Below are 27,095 nucleotides of genomic sequence, written 5' to 3'. Positions count from 1 at the left end.
GGACGGTAGCGCTCCAGGACCAGAGTTGGAGACCCCTGGTTTAAGTATAGCTTGGTTTCTGCAGACCCAGGCTGTTAAAAGAAGTTGCTTCAACATCTATTACAATGCGAATGTTTAAGTGAAACAAATAAGCTATGTTAACATTCATTGTTCTTATTAAACCCTTAAAAAGAACTCAGTAAATGTTTAAGCGAAATAGAAGCTTACTCAGTAACGCCACATTCATTACTAAGGAGTTACTGTGTGTTTCACTTTATAATACTGTTCTTGTTCTTTAGTAGCTCCTATGGAAGAAGTCAGTAACGCCACATTCATTACTAATGAGTTACAGTGTGTTTCACTTTATAATACTGTTCTTGATCTTTAGTAGCTCCTATGGAAGAAGTCAGTAACGCCACATTCATTACTAATGAGTTACAATTAGTTTTATGTAGGTCATTAGTAAGACAATTCCTTATTTAAAATGCATACATTAATTTCTTAATGTTTAGAAAAGATCAACAATATGTGGTGGAGCACATCATGTGGCAAAACACGAGTCTCTGATTGACCATCCCTTCAGTTGGACTTCAAAGCACAGTTTGAAGAACACTGGCACACGGACTGAAGTGAGGTAAATAATTAAAATGTAGGTACTGTATACATATTTTAGGCAGTAATATTTTGTAGAATAAGTTGTATGTCATACAAACAAGTAGGAAGAAACAAGCCTGTTATTCTAAAAGGAAAAAAATGGCAAAAACCATTGAGAACAGTAGCCTGTAAGTTCCTGTTAGTCCAAAAAAAAGCACTGTTCATATGATGAGTAATGAACTAGTAGTTATTAGAAATAATCCATAGTTGGTACATAATTCCCAATGAGACCAGCAATACTCAATAGTTCCTAATGAAGTAATAGCGAACTACTATAATAATTAGTTCACTATTACCTATTGAGTAATTAAGCATAACTCCTTAGTAGTTAATAGTACCAATTTAGGTGTTAATGAAGCACTACTCCTTTGTTGCTGCTTACTTCCTGTATATTTACCTGTTAACTACGGAACAGTATTATAAAGTGTTACCACGGCAACAATACTTCGCGAGGTAGCCTGCTTAATCACCGTCCTTTTAACTATAGGAGGTGCGGTTCAGGCGTGGTCCAGGTCCCGATGTGACAGTTATACTGGTGATATTAATAACTCAGATTATTACTCAAATGTGTCTTTAAATATTAAGGAAATCTAAATGAACCTGCTTAATTTCATTGGCTGGAGAAATATACAATTTTAAGTAAAGACATTAAATTGAATACATATTCTTTGGTAGTTTTCTAAGCAAAAGTTACCTAAAATTTTAAGTAGAATATACTTAAAAACAAGGGTGCAAAAATGGTGCACTATATTTTTGAGTAAAATCAGCTAATTTTTTTCAGTGTATTTTACGCTCCTGAATTTAAAGCTATAAATCATACAATGTACGATACAGTGTGTGTGTGTGTGTGGCATCACATTTAATGTAATACAGTTGTTTTATTTTGATCATACTCAGATTCAGTGTCGTTCGTAACCTGGAGACAGCCTGTATCCACATCCTTCTCGCTATTTGCCTTTATGATTTGAATTGAATTGAACTGCCGTTTCCTTTTATCGATGTTTAAATTAGGCTATTCGAGGATGAAGTACTAATCAACTTCGGAGAAAAATTAAGGCATCCATCCATCTGTTTCCTATAGACCTACCCGCTTGTTTTGTGCAGGGTCCATGGGGGTCAGGGGCCTATTCCCGTGAGCTACCGGCGCAAGCAAGGGAATAACCCAGGATCGGGCGACAACCCATCACAAGGCACACACGCAATTCACTCACACATCCACAGAACAAAACATGCTATGGTTTATTGGAGTTGCATTTAAGGCTATATTTGTATATTTTCATGTAATATCTGCGGCTTTCAGTGATATTATTGTGAAGCTTATTTCCTGCGGTGATGGCATGCATCCCATAGTAATTAGTGTCCTGCGTGTATAGCTGTTAAACAAGGCATACACAGACAAAAATCCCAGAAAAAAAATGGGTCGGCAGCGTATAGGCGGTTCATATGGGTCCATTGCAAAAAGCTTTATTATTATTATTATTATTATTATTATTATTATTATTATTAATAATAATTAATAATAATACTTATTAATAATAATAATAAACAATAATACTACTACTAATAATAATAATAATAATAATAATAATTAAAAAAAAAAACCAACGGTCAAAGGGCTCTTTTACCGTAATATAGTCCTATAGTCACCTATATATCCGACCTGCCCCTCCTGTTCTACGACATAGACCGTAGTAGTGGAATGCGAAAATCGGTCTAGCGCCGCCTTTTTCAGGTGTAGGCTACAAACTGGAAAGCAACTCCGGAAGAAGCAGTGCGCAGAAAAAAAAAAAAAAGAAGAAGCAGTGCGCAGTAAAACCACTAGATTTTTCCGGCTGATGGTAAAAGCGGTCGTCCTACAAGCAAGGATGGACGCTGCTATAGAAAGATTGGTAAGTTAAAGCACTGATTTTCACATTTATGCGTATAACATTTACCGTGTGTTATAGGATATAAATCTACATCAAATGGCGTTCATCTTTGTGTTCATACTTTTAATACAGAGACATAAAGTGAATGCCGAAAGATTGTTAATAAATCGCAGATCTTCACATTCATGCGCATGACATTTACAGTGTGAGTATTATATATAAAGTTATATATAAACTGGCATTCGTATTTGTGTTTGTATTCCTTTTAACACAGAGACGTAAAGTAAAGGACGAAGGTGATACTGCGGATATGTGGCTATTCAAACAGCCGATTGCTGTCATCTGTAACTTTGAGGATGAACTCGGCCGAATGCCTTTGTACGTATTCTAAGCATTTCTCTCTGGGCACTTGTCTGCATCTTGTCTTGACCAAATTTGTCGCGCAGGTAACAGTCGTATTTCAACCGCAACAAGTTTAAATACTGTATTCATAGTGGTCTCATAAACAGCATAAAACTGGTGTAATTATACATTTTGCCAAAATTAAACTAATAGCATTATTATTTTAATAGCCTTTAGCATGTTAATATCACGGTGAAGATCCGTAAAACGTTATACTGCCATAATGTGAAGGCATGTCAGAAAAATAAGCTGGATTTTTGTGCCTTCGCTTTGCAGAAACCTGTTGCTGTACAGCACGGAGTATTTGCGCCTGTTCTGCTATAGAGGGGTAATGGACGTCCACCCAGAAGAGCTACTGCAGAAAACGTGTTGTTTCATCAAACAGTTGGCAGAATGCGTGAGTATCTCCTATGTGGCCTCACCGCGATGGATTCTAATTAACCAATGCACGATTTAGACTATATTACCCCTTTCTCCTCTATTCTCCGTTAGCACGGTAGCCATCGTGTGTGTTGGAGGTTGCGTTTGGCTCTATTATACCTTAAGTGTATAATTCCAAATAAACTTGCGTTTTTGTTCGGTTGCAGAACTGGAATCTGGAATTCACGGAATCAGGGCTCCCTCTTCTAGTGGACCTTCCACCAGCAGCCAGCTAACTACGATCGGATGATGAACTCACATCTGAATCATTGGCGGAGCGAGGGGGTGGCTTACTGGGCTTAAGCCCGGGTTGTTGTTTCAGAAGCCCAGGGTCTTTTGGAGTGTAATTTGTTTCATAGTTAGATGCCTGACTGACAACTGTATAAAACAAAAACTACACACAATATTCGAAGCACATAGCGCACAGTCGTAAATTCCCCCTAATTTTGGTATGATTCGAGCTCAGGCACTAGGCGACTGAGCACAGCACTTACGCATGTGAGCGAGGGGGGAGAAGCTGCTGCCTGCGAATTTGCTGTAGGAGAAGTGCAGATAGGCAGACAGAGGAGAGCTTAAGTTTGACCAGGTACCAAAGCAAACCATTCGTACTGTACAAATAATGTCGTATATGTCGTGTACTGTATAAATATGACGCTGACAAAAGATTGATATCAAACTGATCACTTGAACCATATTACGTTACTTGCTCTTCGAGTGAATCAAGAAATGGCGAAATGAAAAGCCGAACAACAATGGTGTTTTTTATAGAGAGTCTTAGCTTACGTGTGTGTTTATTTCATATTTCAGTTGTTACCCTCCACGGCTAAATAAAGCACTCTAAATCGGTTTCAGTTATGTACTGATGTACACAACAATGGACATAAGGGGCTTCTTTCAAAGAAAAAACTCAGGTAAATGTTATTTTATATATTATGCTTTGTATGTTGTTCAATATATTTCTATGCAAAACAAGAGGAATTTCAATACACAGCAGTATATTCACAGTTGAAACCAAATATTTACATAGGCTACACTTTTTACTGTTAAACATCAATTTAGAGTAAACTTTTTTGTTTTATATAAATAAATATTTAAATATCTTTTGAATTAGTTAAATGTCAGAATAAAGAGAGAGAGATGTCTATTTTTTATCACTTTCATCAAATTTAGGAGTATATATACACTAAGTTTATTGTGTCTTTAATTAATAAGAAAACTCCAGACGATTCCATTCTGAGCTTAAGAAGCCTCTGATAGGTTAGTAGAGTCACAGCCTAATAAATCTTCAACTTCACAGCATGTTTTTCAGTCATTTCTAACCCCCCCCCCCCAATCCCACATGCATACTACCCTTTGGGGCTAAGCCCCGGGTACATAAAAGTGAGAAGACTGCAATGTGACATTTAGCTTTAAAATGGTATCATGCATGTTTCCTTAATTGTTTTTACATCCCTGCCTCCTGTAATGATTTTTTCCGTATCCAAATAAGGTCCTATTTGATAGGTTATTCCCTACCTTGGATCCCGACGATCCTGCATATAGGACAAGCTATGTGGAGGATGAATTTTTGATTACTTTCAAATATTATTAAAATATGAGCCTATTTTACGTATTTCGTGTGTATTTTATAAATTGTACAACTTGAAATAATAAAATGATGGTCTGTTTATCTATAGTGTTACGATTCCCTGGTCTAGGGGTTTGAGATGTAGCAGAATAGGTGTGCAAATTATTATTACTACTATTATCATTATTATTGGTGGTGTTGTTATTGCTGTAATAATAATAATAGTAATAACAATGATAAACAAGTTTAGTTAATAGTAAATACAATTTTAGTTTTGGTTTTAATAATAATAATAATAATAATCATAATAATATGGGATTATGAAATTCCAGTCGCTGGCACTGCTTTGACTTATCGGCTGCTGTACTGTACGGCCGAAAAATTGTGTAGCCGAAATCAAGAGAAAGATAAAGCCGCGCTTTAGCGCCGCTCTTTACAACAGCCTCCTCAAAAGAAATACATTTCTTTAGCGGTAATTGCCCTTTGAGGGTTCTTGACATTTTCCCCTCAAACCATCAGGTCGCTAAACAAACGGTGACCAGTGTCGGGTGCCGGCGGTGTAGCTTGCCTATAGTGTTCCACATGGGCTCCGAACAACATGGGCTCCTGAAAATGAATCCACTCAGTAAAGATATGATTTGGCGGATGTCCCCTGAGGAACCAGAATGAAAGTTTTACGACGTCTTTTCATGACGTCTCCTGAACGTCCAGTATTGGGTCCTGTGCCTGCCTTGTTCTAGTATGATGTTTAAATACTGAACTTAATTTGCACGTCGTGCAGACATACCGATCAGAGCATGTGAGCGGAGTGGAGCGGTGAGAATTTCCGCTCCTCGCTCACTAGGCTGTTGGCTCCGCCGCTCCTCCGCTCTAATTCGAACTACGGCGCCCCTATGGCAAGCCGTTTTAACATTTAATCGCTAGACTGGATATGTATTGTAGATATCTCTAATTCAATTCTTCCTAGTCAAAAAGAGCATTTCAGATATCCACAATGACATTCTTCCTATCCACAATTGTCATTTCAGATATCCACAACGTCATTCTTCCTAGGAGAAATTACGTCACTTTTGCCATTCATGTCTATTGGCCTTTCAATTTCAGATATCCACAATTACATTTCAGATATCTATAGGATTAACATTCTGGATATCCGAAATTGAATTCTTACTAGGAAAAACTCCTATTTCAGATATCTACAATGCAATTGTTACTAGTCATAATATTAATTTCAGATATCCGAAAGGATATCACCATTTTAGATATTCATAATGTCATTTAGAATATCTGAAATACATTGTGACTAGCAAAAATGTCTTTACGGATATCCAGAATTCATATTATGACTAGTAAAAATGCAATTTCAGATATCTACAATTAGAATTATGACTATGAACAATGCAATTGCAGATATCTACACTAAAAAAAATCCCGTTGTTTTTACGGAAAAAAGCTGGCAGCTGTGGTTACCAGAATTATTCTGTAAAAAATACTGTACACGTGTAAACAACTTTACAGAAACATCTATAAATTGTACTGGATTTCAATGTAAAACAACCACCAACTACATGTAAAGTTAACTTGGTTTCAGTGTAGAATAAACAACGATTAGATATAAATTATACTGAAATAACTGGTACAACAGCAGCATGGGCCTGCTAAATTAACAGAAAGAAGAGGTTGAAAATACGAATTCACTATGTAAAATGTTACGGTTCTGGTATGTGAAATTGACAGGCTGTTTACATTCTTCACAATTTTTTTTACAGAATTACTCTGGTAACCACAGCTGCCAGCACTTTCTTGCCGAGGTAACGCGCTCTTTATTAGTAGTCCTGAAAAAAACTACATCAGGCATCCAAAGAGCACCGTACGAACTATATAGGAAACACGAGGTTGTCAGACGCTCAACTGTAAGACGCATACACGGTATAGGAGATTTACGGACGCTAATTACACACGAGGATCGGACAGGGTACACATAAGACACAGGTAAAAACAATAAGGAAATATAACCATTAGCAATAACAACAACAATACAAGGGCTATTTACAACTGCGCGCGGGGCATGCTGGGACATGAGCCCCGCCGGTGCTGCAGTATTTTTTATCACCTCAGTGGAAAAATACCTTCTTATCAACGTACCGCAGGTGTTGCCATGAGGTGAAGTTCTGACGGTAGCCCCGAATGTACCGTCAAAAGCTGTCTGACAAACCAGAAATCCTGAGTTGTGTGGACTATTTCTTGTTGGTTCGTAACGCACGTAGCAAAAAGCAAGTGTTGATATATCATTTAAAGTTTTACTGTTTCTCATCTGTAAAGCACAGAATATTCATTTGTAAAATGTAACACGGTTTCTTTCAGTATAAACAAAGTTGACCTGATTTAAAAAATATTATTTTCACACCGTTATGGTGTAATTTTAACTGTATTCTACTGGTTTTTATATTACAGTTTGTTTGAGTTTAAACTACAGTAATTTGTTAAACTTGTTTAAATTTGTTTAACTTAACATATTTAACTTATGTAAGTCGCTCTGGCTAAGGGCGTCTGCCAAATGATGTAAATGTAAATGTAAATGTATATTTTTACTGAAAAATTAACAGTTGTTTTTTGTTAAGTATTTTACAAAATCTTAATGTCAAATATACGCTGCTCTATTGTTTTTCCTTTTACAGTTTTTTTTATGTCGTTATTTTACAGAATTTCTCAGTTAATTTCACGGACATTTTTTACAGTGTACAATTGTATTGTGGATATCTGTTGAAGAGTAGATACTGTATAAAGACGCCATTTTAACATAAAAACGATCCATTTGCTATCCACAATTACATTTTAGATATACAGAATATCATTTCTCTATGGCAAGCCGTTTTAACATTTAATCAAGTCACACTCCTATCCGTAATTACATTTTAGATATACACAATATCATTTCTCCTAGTCAAAATTATATTCGTACTAGTCAGAATGGCAATTACAGATATCCACAATTGCATTCTTACTAGTAGAAAATGTATTTCAAGATATCTAAAACTTTATTTCTCCTAGTCACAATTCTATTTAAGATATCTTTAAATCTTTACAAAGTATAAGTGGCCGTTTTGACATTTAAGGCCACTTAAAATTAATAAATTGTTTTACATGGCCGCCCGCCTCAATTTTTTGGTGCCGCCTCGATTTTTTTTATATTTTATATTTTTCAAAAAATCCGGTTTTTTCACCTCAAAAACTGTCAGAGATCGTCAATGTGCCAAATCCTGATATCCTGTGCACTGTGAGCAAGTAGTCTCTTGTAGGGTGGTCCAATAATAGTGACCCTCATTGAGGTCAAACAACAGCACTTCTATTGTTTGAAACAATGGAAGTGCTGTTGTTTTGCTATTGTCAGGAGGACGCTTTTATTGGGCCATTCTGTGGCAAGACCATTACAGTTTTTTCTGATTGCTTAAGCACATTTTTTGTAACTATTGGCTATTTTTGCAAAACTCTACACACAAATAAGAAAACCTTTCACCCAATTATCAAAACATTGTAGTTCTCTTGCAAAAGCGAACACAGCTAGATGAACTCTTCACACCTTCGTAAAAATGGTGTTTTCGTATCAAACAGTACACACAAGCCATCATCTACTAAGCACACAATGCGCTAACTGCACACTGATGGTATGAATACAAAACACATCTGGCTTTTGCTTTCTCTGTGTACAGATGTCAATTTGAGGTCATACTTTTGTCATAGTGTCATGTAAACATACAAGGATCCAAACTTCAAGTATTGGTGTTTATTCACACTCATCAAAACCAAGACAAAGTCAGAACACAAAATAGTAATTTCACAAAAAAAAAGGAAAAAAAAGACAATCAGCCTGCATCATGTCGTCTTTCTGGGTCCAGCCACAAAATTTCGTCCACATCGCATGCGATATCCTCCAGTCCAAGGCACCGGGGGAAATATCTCCTTGAATGCCGTATCCAGGCCTGACATGATGCCTGGTCAATATCTCCACATGCCTCCTCCATTGCCTGTAAAAGGGCTACCTGTTGATGAGGATGACGGTCGTACACTTTCCAGCGCCAGGCAGAGAAGAACTCCTCTCCCTCGGCCTCCTCGGCCTCCTCTGATTCTCACTCTTCTCACTCTTACTGCTCCTTCCATTGTACTCCACATAGACAGCTTACCTGTGGCTTATTTATAGTGCTTAGTCTGATTGCAAAGTGAACTAATTCTCTAAAACAGTTTTCACATGTGAAAGTGTGCCAGACAGTTGGCAAAATAGTGTTAATGATAGCCATACATGTGTATAATTTTGCTAGGAGTGTGTTGGAAATTTGGTAATTGAGTGTAAGCAGTGAGTTGTGCCTACAGTTTTGCAAAGTGTGTGTTACAAAATTGCAAACTGAGTGCAAAGCAGTGTATGTGCTTTTAGTTTTGCAAACTCAGTAAGTGGTTTTGCAATAATTATTAATAGTTTTAGTAATTGTGCTATAAGAATCACAGTTAGGGTTTAAGCAATCAGAAAAAACTGTAAACACTTAGACTAGGCATTTGTTTTGAAGGTTTTTCTTTTCTTGTAATTGTTTGAACTGTTGAGAGTTTAAAATGTTGAGATACTGACAAATTAAAGTTTAATTTTCTAGTTTTAGTATATCTCTGTTGCCGATCGTCTTTTCGCTAAAAATATAAAATATAAAATCCCCTACTCACCAATATTTTAGAAGTTTGAGTCATGTAAAACAATTTATTAATTTTAAGTGGCCTAATCGCTAGACTGGATATGTATTGCAGATATCCGTAATTCAATTCTTCCTAGTCAAAAAGAGCATTTCAGATATCCACAATGACATTCTTCCTATCCACAATTGTCATTTCAGATATCCACAACGTCATTCTTCCTAGGAGAAATTACGTCACTTTTGCCATTCATGTCTATTGGGCTTTCAATTTCAGATATCCACAATTACATTTCAGACATCTAGAATTAACATTCTGGATATCCGAAATTGAATTCTTACTAGGAAAAACTCCTATTTCAGATATCTACAATGCAATTGTTACTAGTCATAATTTTAATTTCAGATATCCGAAAGGAAAAAAAACATTCCAGATACATATAATGTAATTTTGAATATCCAAATTATGCATTTTGTGAATGAATGACTGTCCCATGCACTGACTGCGAACAGCTGACAGCCCCTCAACACGCCACTTGCGCTAGCTGTCTGTCTGTCAGCAGACCCTCTGGGTGACCAAATCAAAAATGAAACTGGAGCAAAACTAGTAAACCCGGCTAATACTGATTTAATTGCACTGGAGTCTGTATTTGTGCTGAACAGTGCAGATGAGCTAAACGTATCATGCTGATCACTTTCTGTTCTGCTGCATTAACAGCAAAAACTGTATATTCAGCAACGTGAGGCGGACGAAACGAAGAACGTTTTATATTTTACCGTGCAAGTTATTAGCTTTCTATTAAAACGTAGGCTATGTAGTTATTAATTTATTTGTAATAAGGAATTTATAGAGAACTGTCATAGCAACAATATATATGTACTGTACATACAGGGCACAGGTATTCAATCAATTAAAAATTACGTAAAGACGTACAGAAATAATACGTTGTAAAAATACTGTGTGCGCTTACCATGAAAAAGAGAGAGAGAACAAAAATATACATACAAACAAAAATATTTAATTAAAAAACAGTAGAATTAAATTTTCGCGGATCTGTGAATCCGCGAAGCACGAAGCACGAATACGAATTAATGCAAATTAAAAGGTTGACTGTATACAAAATAGTAATTTTGAACTGAAACGGGCATGTATATGTAAAATGTTGATGTAGTTGTCGCTGAAGAGATTATTCCACTATTTCTGCTGTATTTGTTTTTATTTTATTTTGAAATGCAACAGCAAACTATGCAAAAACAAGACAGGGAAACACATAATGTGTGTATTTTGCGGGGCTTCAGTTAGTTTATGTTTTTAGTCGATTGCGCATTGAATGACACAGTCGTCTTTTGGGACAGAGCGCATGCCTGTCAAGTTCTGGATTTGAAAATAAGGGAAATTTTCCGGCATCCACCGCGAGCCATCCCACCACCCCAGCCAAGCTCCAGTATCCCTTACATTTTAAGACAGGTGTACAAGAAATCTAAAATAACCACTTGTCATTTACATTTTATTTTCATTACACATTTTCTTTTAATTTCTCATGTTCACTCATGTGGCTCTCTGGCATTCACTAATGACTTATTATACAGAATTGTTGCAGACTTTGTACCCTTGTTGAAGTCGTCACAGAAGGTGAAAGTAACGTTGTTTTTGGCACACAGCATTGCCATTTTAACCCCCGCATTTATGACCTGGTTAATGTTGTAAATGACCTGCAGGCTACTGCAGGTGGCAGTTCTCGCGAGGCTATGACAGTTCAGTTTGGAGAGGCAGAGGAATTTTTTTTAATGATATTATAATACGGGAGATTTACGGGAAAATACTAATAAGGGAGGACGGCGGGAAAGAGGGGTAAATACGGTACTCTCCCGGCCAAAACGGGAGACTTGACAGCTATGACAGAGCGTATGCTATAGTTATGGTAACATGAATCACCTTTGAGTGAAGTATGAAGCGTCTTTGGTGGTTGAAGTGCATTTTGCACCAAAGGTTAACTGATGTTTTCTAAAGCATTCTGTGTGAAGAGTTCTGATGAAGGGGACATGGCATTGAAACAAGCGTGAAAACGACCGCAACAACTGTAAGGGCTGATGTAGCTTTTTGAGTTTTTATTGTTGTCATGTAATGCCATCTAGTGGGAAATATGGGAATAACGCTTCGCCGTCAGGGTTCCTTTATTATGGTTTCGAAGTCTCGTTCAAAAAATAATTAAATTAATTGAAAAGATTTTTTTTCTTTGTTAGCCTACGTTTTAATTTTTCTTAAACGACTTATACCTCGCATTCACTGTACTGGCACTCAAGGTAAGAAAAGTGTTCAGGGGTAGGTTTCCCGAAGCCTTCTTAACGCTACATCATTCTACCGTAAGCTGTACCTTAACGTTCTGACGTGGTTCCTAAAATGTCCTAAGTTATGTAAACATTCCATAAGACATGCTTTTATAATGTTGGGTTGGGTTAGGGTCTTAGGATTCTAAGATCCAGGATCCTAACTTAGGCCTATATGTGGGTGGTGAGTGGCTCAGTGCCAGTGACTGGAATGGCCTCCTCTCGTTTGTAAATTTCTTATGTTCTTATGTTCTTATGTCACCGCCTCAGCAGGACAGTCACATGTCCGTGGGCCCTTGAGCAAGACCCTTAACCCCCCAGCTCCAGGGATGCTGCACATTGGCTGGCCCTCTGCTGTGACCCCCAAGCTATAGAGAGCAATATGGGGTAGGCAAAGAGATGAATTCTAATACACCTGTGCAAATGGCAAATAAAAGCATTTATTCATTGTATTATGTTACTTTAGGATCCTGGAGCAGAACTAGTCAGCAGTCAGTCTGGAAAATTGCATCTGAGCTGCATTTGGACCAGATCTGATCTAACTTTTGACTCTGGTGCAAATACAAGATGAATTTCATAATATTCAATGTAAAGCTGGCCCAGATATGACCCTTATCTGTTTCAAATACAGAAAGTGAATTCAGACCAGTATTGGTCAGTAGTGCAAAGTGAAACCAGGCCAGATCTGGTTTATGGATCTACAGTGATTTCCGAACATTGAGCCCCGATCCGGTTCACACTCCTCTTGCTATGTGGGTAGGCAGTAATGAAGCGCATAGGACGCTCTCTTATCTTATGACAGTAACACAACTTTTCTTTTGCCTGTTGGGCCATCGCTCGTCCCAGTATCAATGACATTCTCACATGTTGGTGCATACAGGTGTTTTATAGAACAAATAAAAATAAAATGGTGTGAAACGACAATCTGGGGAGGTGGGCACCCAAATAGCGAAAATCATATTTACGGTTAGATGACTAAGTTTGTTAATTTTGTATTTTATTTTTAGGTTGTCCCCAGTGTTGATAAATGCAATATTTTGAAGCATTTCCGCAGTGCTATACTTATAAAGAACACCACTTTCTCTCATGCCGCAGTCAAGCAGTTGCTGCATGGAAGGAATGATAAATTCTTAAGCCATCAAAGTCAACCAGTCAGATGTTCCAGCGCCTAGTTACTTCACACTTATGAAGCTCACCCTTAAGCAGCCTCTTAAGGGATTGCTTGGGGACCACGTGCAGAAAAGTAAGCAACTTCAGTAAGGTATACCTTTCAAGGTTTCATAAGATGCTAAAAGTCACTGTTATCGGGAAATCGAGCCCAGCACAGTGAATGAATCGAGGGTGGCCCGTCCTGATGGGATACCTGGAAGGATGCTCAAGAACTGTGCCTACCAGCTATCAAGGTCTTCTCCAATAGCTCCAGCCTGTCTCTGTCCAGTCCATCATCTCCTCATACCTAACGACAGCTACCATTATTCCAGTGCAAAGGAAACCATGGTTACCTGTCTAAATCACTACAGACCAGTGGCTCTCACACCCATCATTATGAAGTGCTTTGAGAGACTGGTCTCAAGGCACAGCAGAGCCACTGCATCCTCTAACCTGGACCAGCACCAGTGTGTCTACAGAGTAAATGGATCCACAGATGATGCCATCAGTACTGTCTATCCATCTCAAACAACGGGAGACAAATGTGAGAATGCTTTATATTGACTATAGCTTGGTGTTCAACACACTGGTCCACAGTAGGCTGGACAGCAAACTGCTCAACCTGGATCTCAGTCAGCCTATGTGTATGTGGATCAAGGAGTCTGTGTTAAACCGCTCAGTCAGATTCTCCCCCACCTCTCCCCTAGTCTCACACCTGTCATGCAAAACCAACAAAACCAAAGAACTCATTATCAATTTCAGAAGGACCTCTCCCCATTAAACATCAGCGGAGACAACGAGGAAAGGGGCTCCACTTTAAACATTTCTGGGAACTCACATCACAGGGAACCTCATATGGGCAACTAACATCACTGCCTTGGTCAACAAGGGCAGTTAAAATAACCAGCCTGTTCCTCCAGCAGCTTGCGCCATTCTGTCACTGCTCCATTGAAAGCGTCCTGAACTATTGCATCACAGTGCATTCATAGTACACTGTGGACACTCACTATTCAGCTAGGCAGGCAAGCCCTTCAAAGGATCACCGACACTGACACTGCTCAGAAAGTAATTGCCCACCCCTTCCCCTCACTGGGGACATTTTCAGATCACAATGCTTTTGTGAAGCCATAGATATTCTAAAAGACATGTACACCTGTCACCATAAACCCCGTCCTGTTTCTGTTTGGCCAGCAGATGTCACTGCTGTGCCCTTATGTTGGGCAGCTGTTTCAAAGCCCTTGTTATGAGTTTATTGTTATGGCCCACACTTGCCCCTTGTGTACTCTTCGTTAACAGTGTTTATGTGACCTTCTGTCCTATGTGCTCGAGTCCTGGCATTGCTGTGTGTCATAAGTTTGAGCCCTCTGTAGGTCCCCGTTATTGACCTACTCCCCTCTGTTGCATCCCTAATAAAGTCCCCTTTGGGGGTATTTCCTGCACAAAGGGTGTGCCTGGAGTTTTTACGCCTCCTCACTACTATAGACTTGACAGTATGCCAGGATTCCACAAACATCCTGACAGCCTTTAACTCCAACGTTCCCTCTGAGGGACTACCAACAAGCGCCACGCCCTCTGACATGCATCCGGCTGCATTGCCCCATCTCCAGGCAGTAGACCTTTTTGCTTTGCTGGATGCGCATCTGGAGTGGAGGCATGATCTCACACAGTGTAGGATCCCTGAAGTGAGGGCGATACTTCTGGAGACAGAACAGGTGTTGGAAGGACTCACCCCAGATGAGGATCCCCAGGAGGTGGAGAAGGCCCGGCACCTTTTGGGAGAAGTACAGGGACTGGTCGAGGCAGACGGGGCTTCTCTGTTGGAGAAACCTGCAGTCCCAGGTTCTGGACCATGAGACACTACATCTGCCGCTGTTCATCTCACTGCTCGGGCCGCCGGCTCCCCGCCCGATGCTTCTCAGCAGCGAGAAGCTGCTCTGCCTGATTCTTGTCTGTTGCTAGAAGCTGCTCCATTACCGCTTCTCATGCTAAGCTCTGGAGGAGGAGAGCAGAACTGCCGAGCCCAGCAGGGTCTGACCCACCTGAGGACGCTCTTGAGACCGAGCCCACAGTGTCAAAGATGTGCCTGGCTCAGGAGAGGCCATGCTGCCAACACCCGATTTGTGAGAAGCCAAACACACATTGCCCTGCTCTGGTGAGTCTGCATCACTGTCATGCCTGGTGTTTCTTTGGCATCTTCTCCACCTGCAGTTCCAATCCCATAGCTGCTTCTTGATGTGCATTCAGCACCGTCCTCATCTCCAGCAGAGTGGTCCATGTCTCCTGACATCCCATCGACGCCCTCCACATCTCCAGCAGAGTGGTCTACACCTCCTGACGTCCCATCGGCACCCTCCACATCTCCAGCAGAGTGGTTTACACCTCCTGACGTCCCATCGGCGCCCTCCACATCTCCAGCAAAGTGGTCCACGTCTCCTGACGTCCCATCGGCGACCTCCACATCTCCAGCAGAGTGGTCTGCACCTCCTGACGTCCCATCGGTGCCCTCCACATCTCCAGCAGAGTGGTCTACACCTCCTGACGTCCCATCGGCGCCCTCCACATCTCCAGCAGAGTGGTCTACACCTCCTGACGTCCCATCGGCGCCCTCCACGTCTTCGGCAGTCTCACTGGCAATACTATGTATAATGTGAAATACTACATGTCATGAACAATAATGTCTATTTAATGTGTAAATCATTGTACCATGTTCATAAATTATATTATTTACCTATGTAATTAGCTATTCTATACAGGATATTCTACTTTTTATACAGCATATTTTAATTTTATTTAAAAATTTCTTACTCTTTGTATTTTTTTAAGTAGCACCAGTTCCAGGTGATGCACATTGTTCTAAAATGTGCAGTGACAATAAAGACATTCTTCTATTTGGTCCATATGCTATCTAACCTGTTTTTTTTTAACATCTTATTTACTTATATAGACCTGCAGAAAATCTGGAAGAGCAATGTGATTGGTACAAGATTACATCAACCGGGGTGAATGTGACACGGTGAAGGTAGGATGTGGCCATTGTAGAAAAGAATTGCCGCAGCCTGCCCTAAGCGAATTCCCAAGTGGCGTTTAGCTTTGTGAGTTTAAATGTCGCATTCAGTAAGCACGCATGGAACTAGTTGGATTTTAGGACCCAGGGGAAGCCGCAAAGCCGAATGCCGGGGTGGGGAGTGCAGTGTCAGCATTTCGGGACGCTGCGGCCCCAGCGGATCATTTGGGGCCAGAGCTGAGCCCGATACGTGGTCGCCGGAGGTTACGCGGAGGCGCGGAACGTGGCTTTGGATGGGCTTGTTTTCTTCGCCTTGAAATGGGGCCACTTGGCCTGTCGCTTTACTCGGATCTTCAGGAGGGTTTGTGGGGTGGCGGTGCTACAGACAGCTTCGTAGACTTCCCCCGTTTGACACCCGAGTGTGCACTAGTCTGATAGGTTTCGATCTATATTTTCCGTCGTTATAAACATGCCGGCGTTAATCCGTACAGATGGCGTGGTATGTTAAGCAGTCATCTTCCCGTGTTTGGCCTTGTGCTTTTGTGCCTCCAAGCAGAGCCTGAATGTTTTCATTTTTTTACACAGTTGTTGACAAATAGACTATGCGGGGTGTTAATGACAGAGTATGATTTAGTTATTTCTCGTTATCATCAGTAATGTGATGTTTCTTTAAGGCCACGCGCCGGGGTGCAACGAGGCGTTTATTTGTAATCGTCAGTAACGTTGTTACAGCAGATTGAAGAATTGAAGTTGCTCACTGTTTTTGCTTGACATTTATTGTAATGAAGTCGAGCAGCATGAGATATAGTAGATACCAGTTGCTTTACAGACGACTCTCGATTGACACAACGATCGGTACAAAAAAGTGAGTTAGAGTGTATAAATTTTTAAATGTAATACTAGCATGTCGCTGTACATTTAATTGCGATATATATAATCCGAATAAGTCTGGCGCAAAACTGACAACGCCCATTGCTCACAACCGAAAACTGGCTGTTCCGCAGCAAAGAAATCGCCACATTTACGTTGCTGTAGTGACTTTGTCTCAAACAACTGTTATACTTTTCTGTTACAATGGAAGTTCCGGAAAACGAGATCGTAGACTGCGGAGAGCAGGTACCGACCGCGCGCGCCCAGAACGGCTCGGTGTTGGTCGCGGACCGCAGTAATATCCAGCCCCCGTGGGGCGTTCTGATCGCCGCGGCTCTATACTGCGCCGAGTTCGTCAGCGCTGCCGTGCTTTGCAGCTACTACCATGAAAGTCACGACGACATCTGGATGGGTCTGACCATTACCTTCGTCCTGGTGCCGTCCGTCCTGACGCAGCTGGCGCTGACTTTCATCCACCGGGACCTGGGGAGAGATCGCCCCCTCGTTCTTTTCCTACATCTTCTCCTGATGGGTCCTCTTATCAGGTATAGAACATAATCGCCTTGTAGGAGATCAGTCTTAGTTTAAATCCGACGAAACACATCTTCGGTACCTCGCATCCATGGTGTACCCTTGCCTTGAGCGCTGTGTTGTCTGGGGTAGTCTCCTTCGCTTCCCCAGTAACACCGAGATAAGCTGTTTGAAGGTGGATGGACATCTGAAGTATCTGCTACTGTCTTGAAACAGAAATACTGCTAGACAATAAAGGAGAGATCCCTCCGACCCGGAGCTCCTGCTGCTTCTTGGCTGTAGCGTAATAGTCTCATGACATGGACCAACTACTCATTAGTTCTTCTTTCAAGTTCCTTTAACTTGGAGAATCAGGGATGTGAAAGGAATTTTATTGTGTAATGACAGGCTGTATCTGGTTTCACAAAACTGACTTGTTTAACTAGTTGAGGAAGCCTGACCTGTAGTTAGTTTCACCTTAGCTGTGGAACATAATGTCAGTTAGGGAGTAGCACTGTGGGGTTGTATGTCACTGATTCTTGAAACTTTGGCAAAAACATGTCCCACTAAAAAAAGTGCTCATTCTGTTGGAAATTAATAACATTATCATGAATAAAGAGAATCACGGTTATAATTAGGGGGTCCTTTGCACATATGTAAGGTTCTTTTATATGCTTATTTTTTATTTTTTATTAATTTAATGATTATATGCTGGCCCATTGCCTACAAAATCAGTTATCCTCAGATAGGGGATAATCACCCTCTCTCACAATTCACTATTAAGCCATGTTCATTTGGCTTACCTCATCCAACATTCACAACATTCGCCCCAACCCCCCCCCCCCCCCCCCCCCAATCATTACACTCAACTTTAACTTTATGTTGACAAAAACAAAGTAATAACTGAAAAAAATGCCTATTTTATGAAAAAAAATACAAAATTAGGAGGTTACACTGGTCTATAATGATATAACTTCAGATTTTGTAATTTAAGTAACTTTTTATTTTCAGAATTAAAACCTGTTTTATCCAAATTCCCAAGAATCAGTGATGTGTCAGGTGGTTTATCACACCAACATTAAATGAGATGTAAAACCATGATTCATGCTTCAGGTCCAAACTTTAGAGACAGGAGGCTTAGAGATAAAATGTTTTATTTGTTATTGTTGGGGTTTTGATTTTCTAGCATTTCTGTAACACATGCAATTGCAGATTTGCCATTTTGAGATTACTGCTTATTTAAGTGACCCCACGGTTATAGAGCTGGTAGCCTTACTTATAGAGCTGGTAGCCTTACAGTACTTATAGAGCTGGTAGCCTTACTTAAACTGAACTCACTATATTTTTGTTTTTTGTGTTTGAACAATTTTGAACTTTATTTTTACTGTCGTAATGGTGTATATACTGTTTGTTTTAATTTATTTTATCAATATTTTCTCTTTTGTTTATAAGTATAGGCCGATCAAATGACTGTCACAGTTATTGTGTATTTTGAAATACAGATTGTCTTCTTCTGTTCTGGTGTGTGTCTAAGAGAGACATGGCAGTGAGTGGGTTTGGTATATTTAAAGTCTTGATTTGTAAAGGATGTGCTGAACTGAGATTTACATTTTCATTTAGTAGATGCTTTTGTTCAGAATAACATAGAAGTGAGGTAAACTTTCGCAATTTCGTTGTCAAGTGACAATGACAATAAAGATTATCTTACCTTATCTTAAATTGCACATTGTAAACATATGGCTGTTGGGGAGTTGACTTGGCATCAGTGCAGCTAGGCTGAGGTCCCAGTGAACGTCCAGTTACAAATGCAAGTGGTATCAGATCAAGAAGGACACATCTTCCAAACAAAACAAGAACCTAATGAGAGAATTATTCAAATCAGCAAACAAAGTACAATACTAAGGGCATTCAGGGAACATGGAGCGGTTCCTGGAACGGATGGGTCTTGAGGTGTTTCTTGAGAATCCAATGGCTGGTTGTGGTTCAGCAGCTCAGGAGGGATCTCTCAGCCGCGTTGGTTTGCTGACCAATGATGGCGAGATGGGACTAGGGTCTTAAGGAGTCTGTTGATGGAGGTGGGTCCCTGTTCATTGACGGACCTGTAAGACAGAACCAAAGGCTTGAACTTGATGTGAGCACCAGTTTGGAGCCAGTGAAGAGAATCAAGGAGGGGTTTGGCATGAGAACATTTAGGCTGGTTGAAATCCAGACGTACTGCTTTGTATAGAATTATTTGGATGGATTTGACTGCAGGAGTTGGTAAACCTGATAGTACAGAGTTGTAGTCGTCTAGTCAGGAGAACTAGTAGAGTCCACCCTTCCACATCACGGGGATTAGGATACAAATATCACAAGATCACGGTGAGGTATCACATGAGAACAGTGTACATGTATTATATGTGTTTATGGGTTACTAAACTTTTGGTGTGTCATCTGCTGGCCTTCTTTTATTTGTAATTTTTGCAAAACTCCCAAAATAATTCCCACTTAGATCACTGGGTTGGCATAAGAAATCATCAGAAGCACAATGGGGAAAGTCGCAATGCAAAAGGGTTAACTGTACAGTTTGGACTTGAAGCTGAGCTGCAGACTCAGAAAAATAAGGCCTGATCTCCTGGTTATACAGAGTAGTATTGTCATGGGGTTTACTTTTAGGAGAGGAAGTTTCTAACGTATCATTCTCTTTATTTTTTGCGCTTCCTCTTTAAGAGTTTCTCTTCCATAACAGTATGGCAATGTAGAATGTCAAAATATTCATGTAAAATTCGTCATTTTGAAACCTCCTTCGTTAGGGTAAAAGCTGCTTGGGTATTTATGTTTAACCCATTGGATACTGGTGTCTGCTGCACTGCATCGCTAACTGTAGGGGCGGAATGTGGCTCAGCCAGATAGGATGCTGTACCTGTGATCAGGAGGACACTGGATCAGATCCCCGGGTCCGCAGAGCAATTTCATTATTGGCCTCTGAGCAGGGCCCCTACCCCCTGATTGCTCCAGGACCTGTCTGTCTGACCCTGTTTTTAGAAAATAACATAAATAAATCAAAATAAAATGCCTGTTGCTGTGCATAAAAGTGTCTGTTAAATAAGTAAAATGCAACTGTAACTAAATCACCTCATGACTTTTCAAATTCCTTTTGTTTGCCTGAGTGTTTTAGGAAAGCATAGTTTATGGCATCTTGCATGTTAGTGGTCAGGTTTTACTGTCCCAGACATTTAAAAGTAACATTCACAGAATAAAATTGGGTTGTTGCCTTTTGTGGAGGTGTAGCTGTCTGCCATGGGCTCACAGCCACGTCTGCGTTTATCCACCCAGAACCAGTGTCACGGAGCCAGGTTGTCTAAGTATATCTCGGACCTCGTAGGAAACCGCGCTGCCCTTTCTGTATGCGCTACCAAAATGCATCACATTTTCACTGAGGTACGGCTGCCGTCTGTAGCTGTGGCCCCTGTGTTCTTGAATGAGCCTCGACATCTAGGATGTTGGGACAACATTTCTAGAGGAGCTCTAGTTTGATGGAACATTCATTGTAGAATCCTGGTTTCTAGGATTAGGCATTATCTGGAGGGAGGAGTATTACAAAACCAAGAAATGTGTATCATAGTAAAAATTTATATATTTATATTTATATATAAATGTGCTGCTCAGGCAACATCCATCAGTGATTTAAGCTTTAGTTCCAAAACCAGATGCTGTTTCTGAAGAATGTTCCGGAACAGCCATCACAGACATCGACTCCAGTTTTCTCAGCTTGTTGAAATTGACTTGCTGGAAACTGGAAATTTCAGGCCTAATTTTCATATGTTTTAAATGGCGTTCTTCATTTTGTGTATGTATATGTGTATGTGTGTCCGTGATTTGGCCTCACCTTTGTAGCTGTGTGGATGTCCCAAATACCAGCTAATAGTGCTGGCAGAAATCATATAGGTGGGCAGTCAGAAAATCAGCCCCATAGCAATTCTCTTTGCGAACAAATCACACTACAGACTCGGTTTTTAAATGACCTGTGGCACTGCGAAGACCAATTGAACAAAGTGAAAGAAATTTATTTGCCTTTATTTTCCTCCGATTGATGTAACCACGCACACACATACCTGTCAGACAATCGTTCGATTGTGCCGTATCGCTCACTATCAACGCTGAAGGGGTGGGCCTGAGCTACACCTGGGTAGGCCCAGGACCACCTGGTCCTCCTGTGTTGCTGTGTTAGCTACCAGTGCCTCGGTCTGGACTCCTGGTGTCTGTTCCTTCTGAAGTATCCAGTCTGGCATTAGGCTCGGTTGTGCACCATGCAGCTTCTACAGAGCAGTGCCCTTTTCAGCATATGAAATCTGACTTCCACACAGTGAAACATTAAGTTTAGGTAGTGTAGGAAAAATCCCGAATATTGGTTTTCCTTCTGACTCTGAGCCTGAAGAAAAACACGTGGAAATCAGAAGACAGATGTTCAAGTTGGGCTACTCCCCCAAGTGCTGGTGTCAAAAGCTGTGAGTGACAGCAATGTCCTGGATACTGTGTCCAGCCTGGAAACCGACTCCATCGTAAATAGCTGCGCACCATGTGTGATCTTGAGGTAACGCCATCTGGCTGCGCCGCTGTGACTGGTAAAGACGGCGTTTGTTTCTTGTGTGTGTTCGCAAAAAAAGACTCATTTTGTATGCAGCTCTGAGGAAATTGCATGTCTTAGCGGTGATCACATCGTGGCAGGATTACATCGTCTCCACGGCCATCAATAATGTATGCAAGGGTGCTTTGTGTAAACTGTCAGATTAGATGACCTTTCTGGGTGGTGGCCTTGGGAATTCCTGGTAGGACAGTGCAGCGTTTAGCTCCACAAGAGCTATGTTTTCTGCCATCTCTGTCTACAAGTTGATTATTCACACTTGTACCTACAGTTTGCTCTGAATCACTGCACCGAATCGGTTAATCTGCAGAGTTTGGGCTGAGATTTAGAGCTGCAGGTGGAATAACTGAGTCCAAATCCCCGATTCAGCTTGAGCCTCCCAGTATGTCCCGCCCCACGCCGCCAGCTGTCTAGCCTGCTGCTGCTCGCTTACAGGAAATATCGAGCTTTGTGATGGTGTTCCTCCGCTGTGGTGGGGCTGCCGGACGGGACACCTGCCGGGCACTGTCACTGGGTTGGCGAGCAGCTGTGTGAAGCCCGTGGGAGAGGACATTGCATAGAGACTCGATTAGAGCAGCTGCAGGCAGTGCAAGACCTTTCCCTGGCTGAAAAGGAGCCGGCTGTCTGGTCTGACGCATGGGTCTTGCGCGTAGTTGCATGTCCCCTGAAGCGGCACAGTGTCACAGAGTTGCCATGGATGCAAAGAACATGGCGTGTGTCCTATTGGTCTGTGGTCTGCCATCAAACCACAGCCATTGTCCAACCCCCGGACCGGACTGAGCATGCTCCAGTGGGAAGACCCCTGAGCTATGAGCAGGGCGAGACCCCCGTGCTTTTCTGGTGAGGGCAGTCTGCAAGCAGAACTACAGATAGGCTGCTGTGAGCAGAGCCGTAGCTTGAAATGCTGGGCCCTCTGATGAAATGTGACCTTGGCCACCCCATGGGTGACTTTGGGGCCCCAATAAAATGCTGGGCCCCCTGAACCTGTCAGGGTATCCATGCCCCTCCGAGGCCTTTGGCTGTGGGCACATGGTCTAGTTTGCGTCTCCAAATCAAGGGCTTTTCCTGCCAAAAACATTGAGTGGGATTTTTCTTTTTAAACTATATTTATGGGGAAGGATAAATGGTTTTTATTTTAATGAGTGAATATTTATAAAAAAAAAAATTCATAACTTACTCTGAAATGGCGTTTTTCAAATAATAAAAAAAATCATTTACAGTTACAGTTACAGCCAGGGATCGTCAACCTGTCCATACAAAAGTGTCTGGGTCTATGGCAAAATGTTATTCTTGAAGGAAAAAAATATTTGTAGGCTCCATTTTTAAATACCACGTCCGTGGTAAAAATTTGCATTTTGATCAAAATGTCCATCGTGTTGACCCCTGATTACAATGTTTCAAGGCTGATTACATTTTATATAGCGATGATATCTTTCCGCTTGGAAATTAAAGAAGTGAAAATGTGTGCGCGCACTCCCCCTTGTGGAGGCCAAACAGAAATGCAAGATATGTAACCAATGGGGATTTTCTAAAGGGGCTGAATGATGTTTTCATCATTGTAGTCGAAAACCTGCAATGAACCATTGGCAGTTGCACATTTTGAAAATACAAAGTTTATACATAAGTGTGACAGTGACATTAGTAGTTTGGTTAAATGATCAGTTGATGTGAGTATTGTTAAAATGGGACACTGAAAATTTGCTCTCTGAAAAAAAACTTCTCAATGTCTTGAATCCCAACTTGATACCATTCTACATACATTAATGCCCCTTGAATACAATATGGAAAATAAAGTATTACTAAACACATAAATTAACTGCAAAATTTAACTGTCCCGTTTGCCAGTTGTCCCATTTTCACAATACTGTACTCATCCTAGTTTTAATTAATCTCAAATGTCCTTCCACTTAATGTTGGTTAAAACTGAACATACTAAACTACACTGACACCAGATATTTAATTTGCAAATTTAAAGCACAATGTGCAATTGCTTGAATATTGTCATTTTACACCAGTGGCACTAGTGTTCTCAGGAAAGGTCTGTGGCAGAAGGTTCCAAAAGCCTTTTCTTGTTCTAGAGCAGGGATGTCAAACTGCAGTCCTGGGGGGGCGGAGCCCTGTGTAGCTTAGTTCTTTCCCTGTTCAACCCCAAATGATTCAGCTCAAGAGCTGTGTGGTAATTAGCACAAGTAGTTGAATCTCATGAGTTTAATGAGGGGAAACCCAAAAATGTGCAGGGCTCCTGCCCCCCAGGACTGGAGTCTAACACCCTTGTTCTAGAAGGTGATGGAAACATCAACTTCAGGCTGGTGCAAATTTAAAAGGATCCATTGTGTTTGAAAGGTACTTCCACTCTTTGTAGACATGGATGCCTTTTTGTATGGTGCTTTTTTCAAACTCTTGATTTCTATACTGAGACCATTAAACCTGTTTCTTATGGCAGCCATTACTTTTATTCAGTGTTAAAATCCATACTGTGGTATATGACCAGGAATGAACTGTCTCTGGCTCTGTTCCGCTCTGATTCGCCTTGCCGATGACGGAGCTTCTCGATCTCCTGCTGACCAGGTGTGTTGATGCCCTGGTGATCTACTGCCAGGCAGGCAGGGAAGAGGAGCCCTACGTTACCATCTCCAGGAAGATCCTCTTGAAGAGCGGCCGGGGCACTCTCACAGAGTGGGAGACGGGTCATTCGGAGCGCAAGCTGGCGGTCCACCGCAACGCCTTCAAGCGCACTGTGCTTATCCAGGCATTCCTGGGCTCCACTCCACAGCTGACGCTGCAGCTGTACGTCACCATACAGGAGAAGGAGATGCTCCCCTCTCGAGGTAGAGCCCACTGGTGTTCTGGCTCTTTCTGCTACTCTTCTTTGTCTAGTCTGCTCTTTATTGTTATGTTTATATGTTTAGATTTATTTTTTTGGCGAGTGGGGGGGGGGATGGAGATGCAGTGATGGTGTTTGGGGTTCTAGCTAAGCCTGCTGTTCTTGTGTCCCCATTCCAGTTGTCCTGATGGTCATAACCCTCATCTCCATCACCTACGGTGCACTGGTCTGCAGTGTCCTGGCCATCCAGATCAAATATGACGATTTCAAAGTGCGCGTGCGACCTGCAGCCTATCTCTGCATGATCCTGTGGAGGGGGCTGGAGATCACCGTCCGTGTGACAGCTCTCGTGCTCTTTAGCACGGCGCTCATCCACTGGATGGCACTCGTGGCACTGGGCAACCTGTTCTTCTTCCTCTTCCTGCCCTGGGTTGATTTCTGGGTGAGGAGGGCCTCTCTGCCCGAGAACGTGGAAAAGAACTTCAGCAAGGTGGGCACCACAGTGGTGCTGTGCATGGTGACCCTTCTCTACGCCTGCATCAATATCTTCTGCTGGTCGGCCTTCCAGCTGGACCTGACCGACAGGGACCTGATCGACAAGCGGCCGCGCTGGGGCTGCCTGGCCACGTACTACTGCGTGCGCTTAGCGGAGAACGTGAGCCTCATCGTCCTGTGGTACTTCTTCAAGACGGACTTCTACGAGTATGTGTGTGCGCCGCTGCTGGTGGCTCAGCTGCTGGTGTGCTACGGTATGGCCGTGCTCTTCATGCTGCTGTTTTACCAGTACTGCCACCCCTGCCGGAGCCTCTTCCACCACAACGTGGCAGACTGCCTGGCCTGCGTCTGCTGCCGGCGGGACCGGGAGGTGCAGCCCAGGTCGGTGAGCCTGCAGGCCCGACGGCTGCCCGACCTCACCAGCCAGCTGGGCGAGCGTGAGACCGCCATAACAGACGACATTATGGACGCGGCCTGAGACGTGACTTCCAAACGAATGTGCCTTTGCCGTCGGCTAGGAGACCTGTTGGCGATCTGCCCTGGACCGTTCACCACGAGGTTCAGGATGTGGAGCTCATGACTGAGCCGCCAGCTCAACATTGCAACACGGAGCCTTGGAACAATTGGTAATCCCCTCAGATGACAAAGCTCATGGGAGTTTTACTTGCACGAGAATATTCTCAGGGCAGAACAAAAATTTATTAATTCAGGGAGATAACCAATCAGACTGTAGAGGACGTGGGTCAATGCAACTACAGGAGGCGGGACCAACCAATCAGATGTCTTGGTCATCTTGTTTCTTGGGCCCACCTCCTCTATAATCTGATTGGTTATCTTTCTGAACCAATCATTTTGGTTCTGCTCTGAGAACATTTTTGAGTAAGAAAAACTCCCTCTAACGACGACGAAGCTGGGGTTCTGTTCGGGTTACTTGGTGCACCATTTTCCACCGTCCGTTTTAATTTTAGGTGAGAGAGAAGATGCTGTGAAAGTGTGTCCAAATGTTAATATAATATATATGAGGTCTGTTTGTTGTGCAAAATGTTCTTTAGGGAACCTATTTTAGTCAGTAGTGTTAAAACATGTGTAAGAATGTATTCAGGATTATTTAAAATGTTACACAAGTGTCATGGTAAGAATACGTGCATTGTGACTCTCCTGGCCGGTGTAGGCTGTAAGCTGGGTGTATTCAGGTCAGATACAGCCAGGTATGGCTGCCTTCTTACTATACTCCTGGTTTATATATATTTATATATGAACAAGCTGATACTCAGGGCCAATCTGAGACTTTCTGTTGAGCTGCTCCCATTGCTGTTCACCTGCACTTTAAAGCCCCCTGTCTCTATAGATACCAAGCAGGCACATCGGGACTTGCACCCCGCTGCCTGCAGATCTTGTATGCAATGAAAGTATCAGACGCGCAAAGAGAATCCACGCGAACAAGTGACTGCTGTTTACACACGTCGGCGATCTGCGATGCCCCTGCCTTAATTCACGGCGGTAAGATTACGGGAATAACCGGAACTGAAACGGCAATACTGGTGTGTTCGAGAGGAGATGGGGGATCCCTGAAGTGCCTCCAGTCTTGGATCACCCACACTAGTGTTTGTGTGTGTTTTTTTATTATTATTTTATTTTTGGTGGTGGTGTTTTGGTTTACCCAGAAGTGCCTGTTTGCCTTTGTGTTATAAATATGTGCCTGTTTAAATAAACTATTCCCTTTGCGAA

At 41.7% G+C, this 27,095-nt stretch overlaps 1 protein-coding gene and 2 long non-coding RNA genes across 3 annotated transcripts in view; 2 read left to right on the top strand and 1 right to left on the bottom strand.

Moving 5' to 3' along the window:
• The window catches only part of LOC111836513 (uncharacterized), a 24,782-nt gene extending 7,303 nt beyond the window's left edge, over positions 1-17,479 (bottom strand). The window contains exons 1-2 of the long non-coding RNA XR_002836450.2: positions 17,340-17,479; positions 14,770-15,676 (exon numbers count right to left, since the gene is read on the bottom strand). This is a non-coding gene — a long non-coding RNA (uncharacterized lncRNA). The remainder of the gene's footprint in view (positions 1-14,769; positions 15,677-17,339) is intronic.
• LOC140593281 (uncharacterized) lies at positions 2,380-4,669 on the top strand. Its single transcript, XR_011993541.1, has 4 exons — positions 2,380-2,522; positions 2,776-2,879; positions 3,180-3,300; positions 3,491-4,669. It is a non-coding gene; the product is annotated as an uncharacterized lncRNA (long non-coding RNA).
• On the top strand, positions 16,197-27,095 carry LOC111836511 (endoplasmic reticulum membrane adapter protein XK-like). Its single transcript, XM_023797853.2, has 3 exons — positions 16,197-17,459; positions 24,617-24,876; positions 25,052-27,095. Exons 1-3 carry the CDS (start codon positions 17,119-17,121, stop codon positions 25,843-25,845), a joined length of 1,395 nt encoding a protein of 464 aa, XP_023653621.1. The 5' UTR covers positions 16,197-17,118; the 3' UTR covers positions 25,846-27,095.

The sequence above is a fragment of the Paramormyrops kingsleyae genome, chromosome 10, assembly GCF_048594095.1.
Source record: "Paramormyrops kingsleyae isolate MSU_618 chromosome 10, PKINGS_0.4, whole genome shotgun sequence".
NCBI lineage: Eukaryota > Metazoa > Chordata > Actinopteri > Osteoglossiformes > Mormyridae > Paramormyrops > Paramormyrops kingsleyae.
This window is presented reverse-complemented; position numbering and strand designations above follow the sequence as displayed.

What these genes read in the sequence shown, in the direction of transcription:
- LOC111836511 (XM_023797853.2), top strand. Translation starts at nt 17,119, where the DNA reads ATGGAAGTTCCGGAAAACGAGATCGTAGACTGCGGAGAGCAGGTACCG. An exon ending in CTGATGGGTCCTCTTATCAG is followed by an intron (nt 17,460 to 24,616) that starts GTATAGAACATA and finishes CCTGCTGACCAG; the next exon opens with GTGTGTTGATGCCCTGGTGA. An exon ending in GGAGATGCTCCCCTCTCGAG is followed by an intron (nt 24,877 to 25,051) that starts GTAGAGCCCACT and finishes TCCCCATTCCAG; the next exon opens with TTGTCCTGATGGTCATAACC.